At 46.3% G+C, this 18,863-nt stretch overlaps 1 protein-coding gene across 1 annotated transcript; it reads right to left on the bottom strand.

The window, feature by feature from the left end:
- Window positions 1-3,058: 3,058 nt before the first annotated feature.
- Window positions 3,059-18,314, bottom strand: LOC139269925 (forkhead activin signal transducer 3-like). Its single transcript, XM_070888405.1, has 4 exons — window positions 18,018-18,314; window positions 17,793-17,897; window positions 7,559-7,762; window positions 3,059-3,142 (listed from the first exon to the last, which is right to left on the bottom strand). Exons 1-4 carry the CDS (start codon window positions 18,312-18,314, stop codon window positions 3,059-3,061), a joined length of 690 nt encoding a protein of 229 aa, XP_070744506.1.
- Window positions 18,315-18,863: the final 549 nt, after the last annotated feature.

The raw sequence follows: 18,863 nt of genomic DNA, 5'->3' as shown, positions 1-18,863 counted from the left end.
ACCTGACCCCTCCCTCCCCATTGACTGAGGTCACACCTGACCCCTCCCTCCCCAGTGACTGAGGTCACACCTGACCCCTCCCTCCCCATTGACTGAGGTCACACCTGACCCCTCCCTCCCCCAGTGACTGAGGTTACACCTGATCCCTCCCTCCCCAGTGACTGAGGTCACACCTGACCCCTCCCTCCCCCAGTGACTGAGGTTACACCTGATCCCTCCCTCCCCATTGACTGAGGTTACACCTGATCCCTCCCTCCCCCAGTGACTGAGGTTACACCTGATCCCTCCCTCCCCAGTGACTGAGGTCACACCTGATCCCTCCCTCCCCCAGTGACTGAGGTCACACCTTACCCCTCCCCCCAGTGACTGAGGCCACACCTGACCCCTCCCTCCCCAGTGACTGAGGTTACACCTGACCCCTCCCTCCCCAGTGACTGAGGTCACACCTGATCCCTCCCTCCCCCTGTGACTGAGGTCACACCTTACCCCTCCCCCCAGTGACTGAGGTTACACCTGATCCCTCCCTCCTCCAGTGACTGAGGGCACACCTGACCCCTCCCTCCCCAGTGACTGAGGTCACACCTGATCCCTCACTCCCCAGTGACTGAGGGCACACCTGACCCCTCCCCCCAGTGACTGAGGTTACACCTGACCCCTCCCTCCCCAGTGACTGAGGTCACACCTGATCCCTCACTCCCCAGTGACTGAGGGCACACCTGACCCCTCCCTCCCCCAGTGACTGAGGGCACACCTGACCCCTCACTCCCCAGTGACTGAGGTCACACCTGATCCCTCACTCCCCAGTGACTGAGGGCACACCTGACCCCTCCCCCCAGTGACTGAGGTTACACCTGACCCCTCCCTCCCCAGTGACTGAGGTCACACCTGATCCCTCACTCCCCAGTGACTGAGGGCACACCTGACCCCTCCCTCCCCCAGTGACTGAGGGCACACCTGACCCCTCCCTCCCCAGTGATTGAGGTTACACCTGATCCCTCCCTCCCCAGTGACTGAGGTCACACCTGACCCCTCCCTCCCCCTGTGACTGAGGTCACACCTGACCCCTCCCTCCCCAGTGACTGAGGTTACACCTGACACCTCCCTCCCCAGTGACTGAGGTCACACCTGATCCCTCACTCCCCAGTGACTGAGGGCACACCTGACCCCTCCCCCAGCGAGGAGTGACTGAGGTCACACCTGATCCCTCACTCCCCAGTGACTGAGGGCACACCTGACCCCTCCCCCAGCGAGGAGTGACTGAGGTCACACCTGACCCCAACTCTCAGGTCCCCGCTGCGTTAGATCGCATCTTGGCTGCCTCTGTGCCGGTGTTTGGGAGGTGGGGAAGGATAGGGTGCAGAAAGATCAGCTCAGATTCTTGGTCCATACAGTCAGGGCATCGGATGAGGGCAGAATCAAGTTATGTTCCTCACTGTCTCGGTTCACAAATACAGAATGGTTACTTCTGCAAAGTGCTAGCCGACTAGCAGCATCCGTGGAATAAGTCAGAATTGGAACGAGTGTAAAACGGACTGCTGATTCGCTGTCGTCGTTTTGCACTTCCGCCCAAGATCAATTTTAACCTCAGTTCCTTCAACGAAGGATGGAGGGAGGGAATAAGTCCCAGTATCAGCAGGAAAAGGTCAGAGACATCGATAAAAGAGTGACCCCTCCCTGTTCTACACTTGAGACATTCACCAGAATATTCTTGAGTTAACCGAGATGGCACTATCTCCAAACCTGTCTGTACACATCATCAGTGCAGACATGGCATTTTAACATAATCCATTTGAAGACGTAGGGCTGAATTTTAATGGGAAATGCAGGTTGGGAGTGGAGGTACTCTGAAGTGGTCGGGAAACCTGTCAGAAGAACTCGTTTTTAATTTAATGGGAGGGCCTGATTTGCATGGGAAACCTGTTTACCACCCAGTCAGATTGAGAGGCCGGAGGAGAAAGGGAGGAATCGGATGGGGGCCGAGAGGGCGCCTGGAGGTGCACGGAGCGGGCCGGAGGAGTGGGGGGTGGTTGGTGATCAGAGTCCGGAGAATCAGGTGGTTCGGGAGTGGGGCGGCCTGGGAGAGAGGATCAGAGGCCGGGAGCAAATCAAACCCCTTGTGCAGGAGGGGGTCCGATCACGGATGGTGGGTTAGGTAAGGACGCTAGATCCAGGAGGCAAGTGTAAAGACACTTACCCCCTGGATGCAGCAGTCCTCGCCTTGCATTAGCTGGCAGGTTTCACGAGGCCTGCAAAACCTGACCCAGCTAAAGTTAAATTCAAAATGGAGGTTAAAGCTGAGGCTTTCAGCTTCATAATATTTAAGTAGATGACTCACCTTCTGGCAGTGGGTTAGCTGCCTGCCACCGCCCCATCCGTTCCACCTCCGTTAAAACTGGAAGTTGACGGATTGGAGGTGGTTTTTGGTCAGGATTCAGATTTTTAACACTAACCTTCCACATGAACCCCAACCAACCCTTTTCTTTTGGAAAAGGTTAAAATTCCCCCCTTAGTTTTCCCTTTTTAAAAAAAGTCTGGATACAACATTGGATAAAAAGAATTTTTATTTCAAAACAGTAAAGAATATAGACAATGGCAATAAAGATAGACCTATAATTATTCTTGCAATTAAGCATCACATCTAAAGCTTACACAGTGCCACAACTCCTCATAAAAAAGAGCTTTTAATCTTTTGCTTTATTGGAGGCTGAAAGTGGTTGGTCAGCAATGGTGGCTGGTGTGCAACGGCCACCACAAGTTAAAAAAGTCCAAGCACAGGCATCCTCCACCCTCCAAGATGTAGTTTGGGATCTGGAATATTAAGTCCTTCATTGAAACACCTGTGAACTCATTCCTTTTTGGTGTGGAAGCAAGTCATCCTCGCTTTGAGGGACTGAAAGAGGCAAATGTGGCACAGGCAAGAAAGCAGATGTAGTGAGGTAGCCAATATTCAGACACCGTGGGCCACCTCGACCTGCGAGAGAACATCTCGGCAGGTCGGGGCTATAAAAAGAGCTGGAGCATGCCATTGCAGCTTCCAGCACGAGCTGACACAAATGTGCTACGGCTTCAAGGTGGGCGACTGGGTGATGTCATCAGGACCCAGGACGCTGTTTGGAGGGTGGGCAGGAGCAACAGCGGGGCCCTGGTAAAGCAAAGGAGCAAGAAGGTCATGGCGGACTTGCGATGAGTGATCGGGGGAGAGGTGTGGCAAATGTTTTTGTGGCGGAAGAGCGGTGAGGGATTGTGGCGGAGGTGCGGCAAATGAGGGTACGGGACCCAGGCGAGCCGAGGGCCCAGGGACAGCACGGGCCTGCCCACACTGCGGTATGTGTGCGCACTAGGTCCGTGCAGCAGAGCATGTCTCCAGTTGTCCTAGTTAACCCTTGCCACTGGATAAAGGCCTAGCTCTGTCAAGCCCGTGTGGTGGCTGGTGTGCAACGGTCACCACACGTTAAAAAAAATTCACGCACAGGCATCTTCCATCCCCTCAATTGGAGTTCAGGACTGGAACATTGGGTCCTTCATTGAAACATCTGTAAACTCATGCGGAAGCAAGTCATCCTCATTCGAGGGACCGCCTATGATGATGATTCAGGCAGCATGTGTGCAGTTGGAGACACAAGATTCGCCTGGATATTAACCCTCATCAAGGCATGGGATGCAGAGACAAACAGTAGAAGATATTTCAACATTAGGAAGCGATTATGTAGCTAGCTCAGCTCCTTCCATCGGAGTCTGCGGTTCAATCCATTTTTTTTGCAGATCTCCATCGGTCAGTATTGGGGGTGGGGGTGGGGAAGGGAAACTTCTCGACATCTATCACCCCATAACCGTCTAAACTCAAGGGAATACAATATAAGTTTTGCAACCTGTCTGTATATTTTAACCTTTTAAGGCCTGGTATCATTCAGATGAATCCACTCCAAGATCAATATATCCTTCCTGAGATACTTAAGGATGCTGCATTTAGTTCCCGTCAAAAGGATGTTAAATCATCAGCAGTCCCTCAGAATCGAGGAAGACTTGCTTCCACTCTTAACATGAGTTCTTAGGTGGCTGAACAGTCCAATATGGAGAACCAGTCTTTGTCACAGGTGGGACAGATAAGTCTTTGAGGGAAAGGATGGGTGGGACTGGTTTGCCGCTGCCTACGCTTGATTTCTGCATACTCCCGGCGATGAGTGAGTGAGATCAGGAAGCACTTTTAACCACTCAAAATATCTTATGCCACTATTTGAAGAGTTCTCCCCAACACTCCACTAACATTCAACTAAAGATTAACCGGTTATTCCTCTGTGCGGATGTAGAATCGCTCCTGTATTTGTTGACAGAACAGTCATTGCACATCAGAAGTAATTCACTGCGGGATATACCTTTCAGATGTTTCCAAGTGATAGTGCCTCTATAATAGTTTTCCTGGAGTTGCTCATAACAGTATCCTAAAAAGTTTAATCTTTAAATTCTGGAGATTCCAGGACAATCCTTAAGATTTGGCAACCCGGGCCGTACTGCGTTCAGTTCTGGGCACCACATCTCAGGAAGGATATATTGACATTGGAGTGGATTCACCAGAATGATACCAGGCCTTAAAGGGTTAAATTACGACAGGTTGCAAAACTTAGATTGTATTCCCTTGAGCCTAGATGGTTATGGAGTGATAGAGAGAAAATGTTTCCCCTGGTGTCGAATCTAGAACAAAGGACAGCAAACCTAAAATTAGAGCAAGGCCAGTCAGGAGTGAGAGCAGGAAGCACTTTTTAAACCACTGAAAAGCTGATGAAAATATTGAACTCGTTCCTCTAAAAAGGCTGTGGGTGCTGGGTCAATTGAAATTTTCAAACAACAAATAACTCATTTATATAGTGCCTTTAATGTAGTAAAACATCCCATGGCACACCAAGACAGATTGCTAGATTTTGGTAAGGGTATTAAGGAATATGGATTAAAAGTCAGGCAAAGAGAGTTGAGGGGCATATCAGAACATTCCTGAGTGGCTGAATAGCCTCCTCCTGTTCCTATCTATTGGGGGAAGCCGAAGCAGGTAAAAAAAAAAAGAGGCCCATTAAGGTTTATAGCAATCATGCAGTTCAATTAAGATCCAGACTGTACAAGAGAGTACTGAGCATAGAAAAACATAGAAACATAGAAAATAGGTGTAGGAGCAGGCCATTCAGCCCTTCTAGTCTGCACCGCCATTCAATGAGTTCATGGCTGAACATGAAACTTCAGTATCCCATTCCTGCTTTCTCGCCATAACCCTTGATCCCCCGAGCAGAAACACCATCTTAGCAACAGTCAATCTTGCCCAAGTTAGCAATCTGACTAGATAGCAGGTAGGGTCGGAGGCATCGCTGAGATTGTATAAGGTCTTTTACTACATTGAAAGCACTATACAAAATGCAAGTTGTTATGGTCAGCCTGGTACCATATGACAACACTTTCCTCTTCTAGTGGAAGGGTTGTGAGCCCTGCTCACCCTGCCCTCCCCTATACAAACACTGCACTGCAACAAGTGACTGCAACTAGTGTACATACTTTATGGACAATGGGAAGCGAGGGAAGAAATGAAGTTATGCCAAAAAGCAGACTTTTAGCAATCTTTATACAATTTAGCATGTTAATCTAATTTATTACATTTTCTAATCTTAATTGAAAGTTGTGTTTGAGGTCTACATTTTTTGCAGGGGTGGGGTGGAAGAAAGCATACAACACAATGGGGAGGCTGCGTAAAGTGTCACGGCATTTGGGGCATGTCAATTATGGATGGCTCCCAAGTGGAAATAATTGCATGTCACATCATTAGTTTACATTCAGCAAACCAACACACAGATGGCGATCTTTTAATAAGCTTCCCACAATGAATGCTTTTATAATCTTCGACCAAGTTCTTAAGTTATATTGGAAATTAAAACCTGCCAATAATTTCTAACCAGCTCACATACAGATGCCATGGAGACTGACCACCATTCATTTTACTTTTCAAAGCTGACTTCAGTATTGCTATCCCCCCCTCCCAATCAGATGCATCACCCATCAGGTGTATTTTCACCATTCTGAAGAGCTTGACATCTTGCTGGTCTTTGGCTGAAGTGTCAGTCGCCCTCCAGCTCCTCACCAAAACGATCATTAGTTATATGAGCACACCACGATGACTGCTGGAAGATATTCAGCAGTAGGAGGCATCACAGCCAGGCCTAGTCCCATAGTCACACTTTGTCAACCCACATGCACCTCTAGCAGGGGTCGTTGAGTAGCAGCTGGGAATTATGGCCAGTTTTCTCCTTAATCCCATACAGAGCAGAGGTTAATTGTACAATACTGCTATCCCAGTTGACATCACGCAAGAGATCTTCCTGCTGGATTGTATCCCTGAATAAGCTTGCCGAGTCCATGCAAACATTATTCCCAACACATCCTAGATGTGGAGGGCTTTGCACACTGGTAAAGGAGAGGGTGAAGAAAACATTCTACAATTAACATTTCCAGCTTCAAAACATAGGACACGGCAAAGGATTTCTTAGAAAGTCAATCCTGGGATTTGCATACATTTGAATAAAATGTTTTGAATGGTAGAGTCAAGTTGGACACAACATTCCATTAATGTAAACAACATCCATAAATCACTTTGAGGTTTGATGTTAAGATTTTAAAAGTTTCTACGCAACCCATTCTCTTCACATAGATTGGGCGCTCAGTAATCAAACTGCATGTATTGAGCCCTCACCACATTGCTCGCAGCAGGTGGCATTCTAGTGCCCATTGCACCAGCTGGGCAGAACTGGTGCAACATAGTATCAAAGACACTTTTGTTTGGTGGGACAACCTGCAACATTCTGTACAAATCCAACGCAGATGATGGGCGTAAAGATGGCAGAGGGCATGGATCAGGTAGAAAGGGCCAGTTGGGTGGGCTTAAGAACGGAGTTGGTCTGTATGGATAGAACAACAAACTCGAAGGGTTGTTGTACTGGAAGAAAGCAGAATATGGTAGACTCATACTGGGAGGTGCGATTACATTTGGAGGGGGATATTTAGTGTAGGAAGTTGGTAACTCCCAGGGCATGTAGGGCCTTAGTGGAGGCTCTGGCTCTGGATAGTTGTAGTGATTGTCCCACATGGAAACAGGAGTAGACCTGCCATACTCCGCTGATAATCTCAGACGTTTTGACTCTTGCTTATGAGGGGACTCTCTTTGGGAAACATTGGTGTCATCTTCAATGTAGGAAGGACTGGAAGCTGAAGTGCTGAGAGGTGAAGGAAACTGGAACTTGTGATTAGCACTCTGTGAGGAAGAGAAAGAAGAAGAGCACTGTGGGCTCTCGCATGCTACAGGATGAGGATGCCAACAGTTTAAATCCAATCTTCTTTGTTGGGTAGGCTCTTCATTGGATGACTTTCTTTGGAGACAACGTTTAGAGGCCACGGGATAGCTCTTCTCCCTTTCAGATGTAGAAGCTTCCAGACTATTCCACAATGTGTCAATGGAAAAGGCACGGTCCGACCGGCTCCCACCCTGCCGTGGGAGAGCGGCTGCATGCCCAGAAGGGGATTCAGATACCTGCCGTGCTTTGCTGCTTTCTTCAGAAGCTGAAATGCTGGCAATCCCACCCTGGATATAGGCAGTCGAATTGGCCGCAAACTTTTTCTCATCCTGTCGTGAGACAGATGTGTTTTGTCGTTTCAATGCTTCGGGTGGGATACGAGTAACATCAACCGTCCAGTAGTTCCCCTTCCCTTGTGGACGTTTTGGGTCATTCAATACCTAAAAAAAAAGAATGTAACTTTAAAATCACCAGGGACTCTTACTAAATCACATACTATTACTCAATGCCAAGGCAACTTTCCATAGCACTAGTCGTCATAAGATAGCTGGCCATTTGTCAGCCACAGCCAGCAAGCTTTGGCAGCAAATTATAGGCTGGGAGGCGTCACAAGTGAGCCACCACAGCCAAGCCTCATCCAAATCTCAATATCTGCACTTGTCAGGAAGCATCTTTGAACAATAAGTGGGAGGAGGAATCCTGGTCAAATCCCACCCTCTCTCCTCTTCAGACCATGGTCACAGAAGTCCAGTTGTAGTTTCCCTATTAACCACCCAAAAAAAATCAGCTAGCTCAACACACCTCGGGTTAAAATGTGGGGCATACACTGATCATTTGGCTCAGCTCATTAAGTAGTGTATTTACCAACTGATCCAGACCAAGAGTATAAAAGCAGAGAATTCCTGTTACAACTGTACAGGGTATTGGCAAGGCTACACCTAGAGTACTACATACGGTTTTGGTCTCCGTATTTTAAGGAAGGATATACAGGTACTTGCAATGGAAGCTGTTCAGAGAAGGTTCACTAAGTTGATTCTGGAGATGAGGGAGTTGACTTATGAGGATAGGTTGAGCCTATACACATTGGAGTTCAGAAGAATGAGAGGTGATTGAAACTTATAAGATAATGAGGGAGCTCTTCAAGATGGATGCAGAGGGGATATTTCCACTCAGGGGAAATGGTTTTAAATGGGTGGCCCATTATTCTAAGACTATGAGGAGAAATGTCTTCTGAGGATTGCAAATCTGTGGCATTTTCTGTCCCAGAGAGCTGTGGAGGCTGGGTCATTGAATATATTTAAGGCAGAGATAGACAGATTTTTGAGCAATAAGGGAGTAAAGGGTTATGGGGAGCAGGCAGGGAAGTGGAGCTGAGTCCATGATCAGATCAGCCATGATACTGAATAGCAGAACAGGCTCAAGGGGCCAAATGGCCTACTCCTGCTCCTATTTCTTATGTTCTTATGTACTCCGTTGCACAATGACAAGATATTGCAGTTATTGAGCTCCACAATGCCTAGTTGCTATCAAGCCTCACTGGTTCAATGGCTCAGTAAGTTCATCTAATGAGAAAGCTATATATAGTACAACAAAAAAGGGAAATAGATTTGATTGACAGCCTTACCAGCAAGCTGCCAGTCAACCACCACTATGATCATCCCTATAGATCAGCTGACAGGAGGCGGCCAGTTGCTGCTGTGAACAGAGGGCTGTCACTAAAATTATAATCTCAGTCTGTTATTCCTAGTTCTTTTCAGCCAGTTCCTATGAAATGTTTTTCCTTCAGGAAGTGACCACATCAGGGCCCACCTGCAGCTTCTCTTCCCTTTACCAGCACAAATTTCCACCCCACTTTTATGAAAGCACCCACTCATGCTGGGGGATAGTTCATGATTGCTAAGTACAGATGAGGGAGGCTATTTATCCCATCTCATTCCATAGAAACCTGTAGTTCCCCCAGCACAGCATCCAACTTTCTCTTGAATAACTTCAGGGTTTTGGCTTCCAGTATCTTACTAATCACTGTTTAAAGTGCTTCCTGACCTGAACTTGCATTTCTCTTCTGACAGATTATCCTGCAGTCAAGGCTTTAATTTAAGTGCCCTGGATTTACTTTTCTAATCCACTGCCTCATTGCTATGATTTTTGAGGCACCTCATTTGGGAAAATAAAGTCAGAGGTTCTCCTTAGAGCAGAGAAGGTTATGCTTGAACTGTATAAAACACTGGTTAGGCCACAGCTAAAGTACAGAGTGCAGTTCTGGTCACCACAATACAGGAAGGAATTGATTGCATCGGAGAGGGTACAGAGGAGATTTATGAAGATGTTGCCAGGAGTGGAGAATCTTAGCTCTGAGGACAGATTGGATAGGCTGGATGTGTTTTCCTTGGAAGAGAGGAGGCAGAGGGGAGACCTCATTGAGGTGTATAAAATTATGAGGGGCCAAGATATAGTGGATAGAAAGGGCCTATTTCCCTTAGGCGAGGGGGTCAACAAGGGGCATAAATTAAAATAATTGGTAGAAGATTTAGAGGGGATGAGAGGAAATTTCTTCAGAGGGTTGTGGGGGCCTGGAAATCACTGCGTGAAAGGGTGGTAGTGGCAGAAACCCCCACCACATTAAAAAAGTACTTGGATGTGAACTTGAAGTGCCATAACCTGCAGGGTTGAGCCGCTTATTGGCCGGCACGGACGAGATGGGCCAAAATAGCCTCCTTCCGTGCTGTAAACTTCTATGAAGATTGAGGAGACTTGATAGGTGTTCAAAACCATGAGGGGGTCTACACAGCGCAGGTAGAGAGAAACTGTTCCCATTGGCAGGAGGGTTGAGAACCAGAGGACACAGATTTGAGGTGATCAGCAGAAGAACCAAAGGTGACATGAGGAAAAGATTTTTTTTTTAAAACAGCGAGTGCTTAGGAGCTGGAATGCACTGCCTGAAAGGGCAGTAGTGGCAGATTCAATCGTGGCTTTCAAAAGGGAATTGGATAAGTACCTGAAGAAAAAAAACATTTGTACGGCTGCGGGGAAAGGGCAGGGGAGTGGGACTAGCTGAAATGCTCTGGCACTGGCTCGACGGGCTGAATGGCCTCCTTCTGTGCTGTAACCATTCTATGATTCTATGAACCGAGGCCCCTTTCTCATCTCATTTACCATGTTAAGTTGGACTTGCCCCCACTCTAGGCTAAGGCCCAGTATCGAGGGTGGCATCGAGGGGGCAGAAATGCAGTGGGTCTACAACCCCATTTCCTCTTCATGGTATCTGGGAGCTGAGCATTCCCCAGGGGTGACTGATTCAGCAATATAGATTCTACTATCCCAGCCCAATATTTTTTAGCCTCAAAATGATCAAGGCCGTGCATAAGTATCTCATTTTTATTGCATTCATCAGCATTTTCATCCATGTTGAATTCTGCCCACTTGAAAATTTTGGCTACATCTTTCTGCGGCTCCCTGGCTATCTTCAGGTTTGATTGCACTCCTCCAACATCCCCCTCCCCATCCTCCACTCCATTTTTAACTACAAGCCATCCATTTTCCACACACCATGCGGGCACTCGACAGTTGAAAATCATCCCCGGGGTCTCGAATTTTCTTTCAGCAGTCGGTTATTTGTGTCCCTGCCTGAGGAATACCCACCTCAGGTATGATTGAAACTTGCTGTGGCACCTTGCCAGTGTAAATGGGCTGGCTGTGCTGCTAAAGTAAATTCAAAAAGTGCCCTGTTCTCAAATGGATCACTGCAAGGGTGCACTCTGAGGTCAACTGACCAATGTTTTCAATGTTAAATGCTCCGTCTATCCTTCACACTGCTGGATTCCAGGGACTCGGGTACAAATGGCAGGAACAGTCCTTTATCCACATGGCACTGTAATAAAACAATAGCCACCTACCCTTATTTGCTGATGGGTAGAAAAAGGACCAGGGATCTGGCATAACTGGGTTCCATTACAATCTCCCGCCCAGAGTATGGCGGTTTTCTTTTTTAAACGCTGATTTACCAGAGGAAATTCTGAGCCAGGGCTGGTGGGAGGAGGGAAAGCAGAGAAAAAAGTGACAAGTAAAATAAAATGTAAGAGATGAAAATTAAACTGGATCTGCCATCGGATGCAAATCTAGGGGTTAATTTTAATATTTATCGACCAAGTGGAAAAACTGAAGTCAGCAGCTTGTTTTATGTCTCGCCGATTTTATTTTCCATTAATAGGAAAGAAATTTGTGCGAGGTGTAAAACGGGCAGCCAATTCACCATTACCTGTTTGATAAAAGCAAAATTAACCCCCTCCCCCCTCCACCTAGTCAAGAGAGTTACCCGGGAAGTCACATACGTCGCAGAAATATGTGCTAATAGTTAGATCATTCCCTTAGTACAATGATATTAATTAACACCTGTATACCAAGTCTCAAGCCTTGGAAAGACTCTTAGTTAGCAGATACTTTACACAAGTTCACTTACTCCAGAATGAAAGGTTTTCTAACAGCTTTAGCATGCGACAAGTAGTTTACATTTGCTTTAAATTAAAAAGATAACATCTGTCAAGGAGACATTGAGATAGGTTCTGCTTTTACAATTCCCACGCTGTTGGTTTCTAAGTAGCTAGATAGAGAAAAATAATTTCATCTGGTGGAGGAGTCGTCCAGAACAAGGGAGCACAACCTTAAAATTAAAGTTAGGCTGTTCAGGAGTAGATAATGCCATAAAGTACTTCTTCAGGGTAGTGGAAATCTGGAACTATCTCCTCCAAAGACTGTTGAGGCTACATCAATTGAAAAATTCAAAACTGAGATTGATAATATTTTTGTTAAGCAAGGGTATTAAGGGTTATGGAACCAAGGCAGGTAGATTTTTGTTAAGTAAGGGTATTAAGGGTTATGGAACCAAGGCAGGTAGATGGAGTTAAGATACAGATCAGCCATGATTTAATTGAATGGCAGGCGCGATGGGCTGAATGGCCTACTCCTGTTCCTATGAATTTGTACAGACCAGGAGGGTTCCAGGTTCAATCCCCTAATCTGTGCCGAGTTACCGCTCACAGTTTTGGGTTGGAAGGGTAGGCTGAAAGCAATCAGGGGTGCTAAAACTGTCAATTGACATTCACCATTTGGGCTTAAATCTGGGCTGACACGCCAATACAGTACTGAGGGAGCACTGCACTGTTGAGGAGCTGTTTTTTGGAAGAGACGTTAAACCGAGGCACCATCTGCACTCAGATAAAAGATCCCATGGCACGAAATTAGAGTTCTCCCTGGTGTCCTGGCCAATACTTATGCCTCACCCAACATCATTAAAACAGTAAAAACAGAAGCGTAAAATACTGCAGATGCTGGAGATCTGAAATAAAAAAACAGAAAATGCTGGAAATGCAGGTCAGGCAGAATCCGTGGAGAGAGAAACATTTATAATAGTCACAGGCCATCTCTAGTGCGTTTCTCTCTCCACAGATGCAGCCTGACCTGCTGAGTATTTCCAGCATTTTCTATTTTTAGATCACAAACAGATTATCTCATTGCTGTGCAAAGATAAACCACCACGTTTCCTACATTACAACAGTGGTGCAGATTTTAATGGGCCAAATGGCCTCCTTCTGAGCTGTACCATTCGATGATTCTATGACTGGAAATAAAAGAAAGACTCGCATTTATATGGCACCTTTCACGACCCATCAGAAGTCTCAAAGCGCTTTACAGCCAATGAAGTACTTTTGGAGTGTAACCATTGTTGTAATGTGGGACTAGACTTCAAAAAGGCACCTAAGTTCTTTCTTCTTATACAACACACATGGGCAAGGCACCCATGACAGTGGAACCACATCCCAGCACCTTCAGGGAAGGAGGAGAGAAAATGTGGGTGTGCAATTTTGTGTGTTAAAAAAGGGGCCATGGAATACAGGTCAGCCAGGGTTATAACATTGTAGCCCTGATTCTCCAACCAATGCTTGCTGGGAGCATAGCTCCCCACTGGAGAGCAGGGTCAACCCCTGTAAGTTTAACGATGTTCTGTTCTGGTGGTTTGATACAATTGCCATTGGATTAAAATTCTGGAATTCCCTACCCAACAGCACCTTTACCACAGCGGTTCAAGAAGGTTCACCACTAACTACTCAAGGACAACAGGGGATGGGCAATAAATACTGGCCTTGCCAGCGATGCTCACATCCCAAGAATTAATAAAAAGATGCTGGCCTATGGACAGAAAGGCAGAGGCTGTATGATACATTGGCTCACTCGAGATGGCAATATAAAGGCATAGGAATAGGAGTAGGCCATTCAGCCCCTTGAGCTTGCTCCGCCATGCAATTAGAGGGTAGGAGAAAGCGTTTAAGACTTCTACTACCCTTCTGTGAAAAAATGATTCCCCATTTCACTCCTGAATGGCCTGGCACTCATTTTAAGACTATGCACATCCCCCCCCTCCCCACCCCCAGTTATCGATTACCTATACTTATTATTTAAACACTTCGATCAGATCATTCTTCAATCTTCTATACTCAGGGGAATACAAGCTGACTTTATGCAACCACTTTGCTTAATTCGAATCATTGGATAATATTACGTAAATAAACAATGTGGAATCAGGAGTAGATGTACTATAAATGCAGGTATATAATGTTTTAATGCACCATAGAGCTTTACTACATAAAGTAGCCAGCCACCACCATTATCCTTACTCTAATGATCAGCTCGAGAGATGACAGGGTGATGCAATCAAAGTATTTAAAATTTTGAAAGAATGGGACGGGGTAGCTAGAAGCAGTTCCAGTAGTTGAGGGGTCGACAATGAGGGGCTATAGATAGAAGATTAAATGGAAGAGATTTAGAACAGAGGACAAGAGTAACTTTCAGAGTTTAAAAAAAAATTGTTTCTGGGACGTGGGCGTCTCTGGCAAGGCCAGCATTTATTGCCCATCCCCAATTGCCCTCGAGAAGGTGGCAGTGAAATACCTTCCTGAACCGCTGCAGTCCGTGTGGTAAAGATACTCACTCCCACAGTGCTGTTACAGAGGGAGTTCCAGAATTTTGACCCGATGATGAAGGAATGGCGATATATTTCCAAGTCAGGATGGTGTGTGACTTGGAGAGGAACTTGCAGGTGATAGTGTTCCTATGCGCCTGCTGCCCTTGTCCTTCTAGGTGGTAGAGGTCACAGGTTTGGGAGGTTCTGCTGAAGAAGCCTTGGCGAGTTGCTACAGTGTATCTTATATACGGTACACACTGCAGTCACATTGTGGGGGTGGAGGAGGGAATGAATGTTGAAGGTGGTGGATGGGGTGCCAATCAAGCAGGCTGTTTTGTCCTCGATGGTTTTGAGCTGCTTGAGTGTTGTTGTAGCTGCACTCATCCAGGAAAGTGAATATAATAGGAGCAGGAGTAGGCCACATGGCCCCTCGAGCTTGCTCCGCCATTTAATATCATGGCTGATCCGATCATGGACTTGGGTCAACTTCGCTGCCCGCTCCCCCTATAACCCTTTGGCCCTCTTATCGGTTAAGAAGCTGTGTATTTCTGTCTTAAATTCATTCAATGTCCTGGCTTCAACAGCTCTGAGGTAGCGAATTCCACAGATCTACAACCCTCAGAAGAAATTCCTCCTCATCTCAGTTTTAAATGAGCAGCCCCTTATCCTAAGATTATGCCTTTTAGTTCTAGACTCCCTTATTAGTGGAAACATCCTCTCTGCATCCACCTTGTCAAGCCCCGTCATAATTTTATACGTTTCAATAAGATCACCTTTCATTCTTCTGAATTCCAATGAGTAGAGGCCCAACCTCCTCAACCTTTCCTCATAAGTCAACCCCCTCATCTCCAGAATCAACCTTGTGAACCTTCTTTGAGTGGTGAGTATTCCATCATACTCCTGACTTGCGCCTTGTAGATAGTGTAAAGGCTTTGGAGAGTCAGGAGGTGAGACACTTGCCGCAGAATACCCAGAATACTCTGACCCGCTCTTGTTGCCACAGTATTTATATGGCTGGTCCAGTTAAGTTTCTGGTTAATGGTGACCCCCCCAGGATGTCGATGGTTAGACTCTTGTTTGATGGAAATAGTCATTGCCTGACACTTGTGTGGCGTGAATGTTACTTGCCACTTATCAGCCCAAGCTTGAATGTCGTCCAGGTCTTGCTGCATGTGGGCATGGACTGCTTCATTATCTGAGGAATTGCGAATGGAACTGAACACTGCAGTCATCAGAGAACATCCCCACTTCTGACCTTATGATGGAGGGAAGATCATTGATGAAGCTGCTGAAGATGGTGAAGCCTGGGATGGAATGGTTGGGATGAATGGCCCGCCTCTTTCCTTTCTTGGCCTTTATTGCAAGGGGGATGGAGTATAAAAGCAGGGACGTCCTGCTACAACTGTACATGGTATTGGCGAGCCCACACCTGGAGTACTGCGTACAGTTTTGGTCTCCGTATTTAAAGGAAGGATATACTTGCTTTGGAGGGTGTTCAGAGAAGGTTCACAAGGCTGATTCCTGGGATGAAGGGGTTGTCTTATGAAGAAAGGTCGAGTAGTTTGGGCCTATACGCATTGGAGTTTAGAAGAATGAGAGGTGATCTTATTGAAACATAAGATACTGAGGGGTTCAACAAGGTAGATGCAGAGAGGATGTTTCCACTTGTGGGGAAAACTAGAACTCGGGCGGGGCATGGTTTAAGAATAAGGGATCACCCATTTCGAACTGAGATGAGGAGAAATTTCTTGAGGGTTGTACATCTGTGAAATTATCTGCCCAGAGAGCTGCGGATGCTGGGACATTGAATATATTTAAGGTGGAGAGAGACAGATTTTTGAATGATAAGGGAATAAATAAAGGGTTATGGGGAGCAGGCAGGGAAGTGGAGCTGAGTCCATGATCTTATTAAATGAGAGCAAGCTCGAGGGGCCAATTGTCGACCGCTGCTCCAATTTATTACGTTCCCATGTTGTGAAGCTGTGAAATTCACTTCCATGGTTAGTGGATGAGACAGAAACTATCGACCCGTTTTTGGCAGGAGAGTTCGAAGCTCACCACCTGCGCCAGAAACTCCCGAACCTCATTCAAATCCCACTGGGCGACTCTCCACCCGTTTCCGTGGTGGGATCAGCTGCTGGGGCCACCCGCGATTATGGGGAGAGAGTGTGTATGTGTGTGTGTGGCAGATCCACGGCAGGGAGAGTCTCAGCTTTCCTCGTGGGGCTAGGAGAAGCATTCGTGCTCCTTCTGTCCTCAAAAGGCAAGTAATGAAAAGTTAAAACACGATAGCTTTTTGGGGTCTCTCCCGGCTCTGAGCGGCCTCCCTGACGGGAAATTCACTGCGGCTTCCCGCTCAGGCCACCGAGTTAAACTTGCAGTCGGGTCCCGACTTGATGTGCACTTTTGGGCGGGTGTTCTTGCTGCCTGCTCAGCGGAGGTGGTTACATTTTTTAACATCGCAACTGGTCAGCTCCTGGGTGGGCAAGTATCCAGAGTGATTTTAATTGCCTAAGTCGCTGGGTAGGGTTAAAATTGCATTTCATGTTAACATTCAAACATTAGGTTGAGGAAGGAAAAAGGAGCTGAAGGGATTTGAACTATTTGCTCATGTGGGGGTTAAAAGTGACACGGAATGGTTGAGCCAAATGGCCTGTCTGTTACCCTGTTGCAGTGTCTGTGCACTCTATTGACTTACTCTGGGTTGAGAGGACTTTTGAAAAATAAAAACGTAAGTGGTTATCAGCTGGGATAGACTAAAGAACCAGCTAAATCAAACTATCATACAAATCCACAGACTTGGGAGTGTATGCTTTCCCCACCTCCTGCCCAGAGATACCCCATTTACCAAGCTTCAGAGATTTCATGTATCACACAAAATGCCCCCCTCCCCGTCCCAAACACAAAAAAAATGGTTTATAAGAACACATCACCAGGAATACCGAAAAAACGAAGGGAAAGGATGTACTCACTCCAATGTTGTACAAGACTCCGAGGGCGTGAACTTCTGCGGGTTTCGTCTGCTTGTCCGCCGTAATTTCGTCGGAGGAGCCACGGAAATCCCCGAAGAGGCATAAACCATTTTTCCGGGGATTTCACATCGCTGCCACAAGCAGGAAAGCCGTCCTAAAATTCACCCCTTCTATTCACTACCCCAATTTCTTCCACTGCTCTCAGACCTGAAACAACCAGTACTGTGAGCCAAATGCTCTGTAGACAAGATTAAAAAGTTAGGAAGGGTACAAATTTCTAACTGTACCACTGATGTGTGCTGTCTGAAAATCACAGTCCCAGTGGTAACAATGAAAGTTGTACATATCCACCATTCTTAACGAGAACACAAAAAGATATAACCAACATGAAACTCAGCTCTTTCTCCCCATAAAGAACACATAAGGGGTCATCCATTTAGAACTAAGATGAGGAGTTCATACACCTTTAAAATTACTGCACTGGCCTCAAACCTCTGCTTTGCAGTACAGTTGCCAAAGGCACTAAGTTAGGAGCAGACTTACTTTTATAAAGCAGTCATTTAGAGACAAGTTGTGCCGGACAGAATCTTTCCATCCTTTGTAATGTCCTTTGAAAAATGGAAACAGGTCACTGATTTCATGGACAATCTGTAAACACAAAACACACAGCCAGCTTGTTACATTTGGAGACCGGTTGGATTCCCTCAACATTTAAGCTCAATATTTAACTCCATTAACATATGCCAGTCACAAACAGATAATCAGTACCTGAGATAACTTCAGTCTCTTCTCTGGAGAATTAAGGATGGCAATGGTTATGAGAGCAAGGTACGTGTAGGGAGGCTTTGGGCATCTTTGGTAGTTTTTTTTCTTCAAAGGCTGCTTATCCTCATCTCCTGCAGTCTCTTCATCGCGGTCTTCTGCAGAGTTGGGGTCCCTTTTATCCTGGACCTGGTCTGTAGGATCATTGGTTTCACAAACAGAAGCACCAGAGATCTGAACTGGCTGTTCCATCCTGGGAGCCTTGGTCGAACTCTCCAAGTGCAGGCGCTCAGATGAAGACATTCCTTGGCAAAGCGAGCGTAATTGTTTGAGGCCAAGCGGGGAAGTTTGTGCAGGAGGAAGAGGAGAACCCAACACATTATTCCAGTCTCGCATTGGAAGTTGAACGTCGCTTCTGTCTGTTGCTGGAGACGGTGCTGCAAACATCCTAAATCCGTCCACTTCCCAGCTCATTCTCATGCTGATCAACGAGCAGAGCACTGGAGCCACACCAATAGACTACTGCCAGAGTTTTCTTAGAAGACAATCAACATTTGCATGATCATCCAAAGTGTAATCAGTCTTAGTACAGGGGGATTAGTCAATGAATAAAGAGGTGGGATCTTAGGGGAGGGGCAGTTGGGAACTGAATGGAGTTCATGAGATCCACATTTTTTTTGCCACCTTCAATTTTTTGTCCCCAAATGGAATCTCTCCTTTAATTGTGGCTTTGGACTAGTTCCGGGAGCCTTTAATATTTTTCAACTGAACTTTGTTTTCCTGCTTTTAAAGGGGCACTACCATTAGGGGGAGAAAAGTATCCAGCAAACGTTTCTAACCACTTGGTTATAA

This window comes from Pristiophorus japonicus, chromosome 1 (genome assembly GCF_044704955.1).
Source record: "Pristiophorus japonicus isolate sPriJap1 chromosome 1, sPriJap1.hap1, whole genome shotgun sequence".
NCBI lineage: Eukaryota > Metazoa > Chordata > Chondrichthyes > Pristiophoridae > Pristiophorus > Pristiophorus japonicus.
This window is presented reverse-complemented; position numbering and strand designations above follow the sequence as displayed.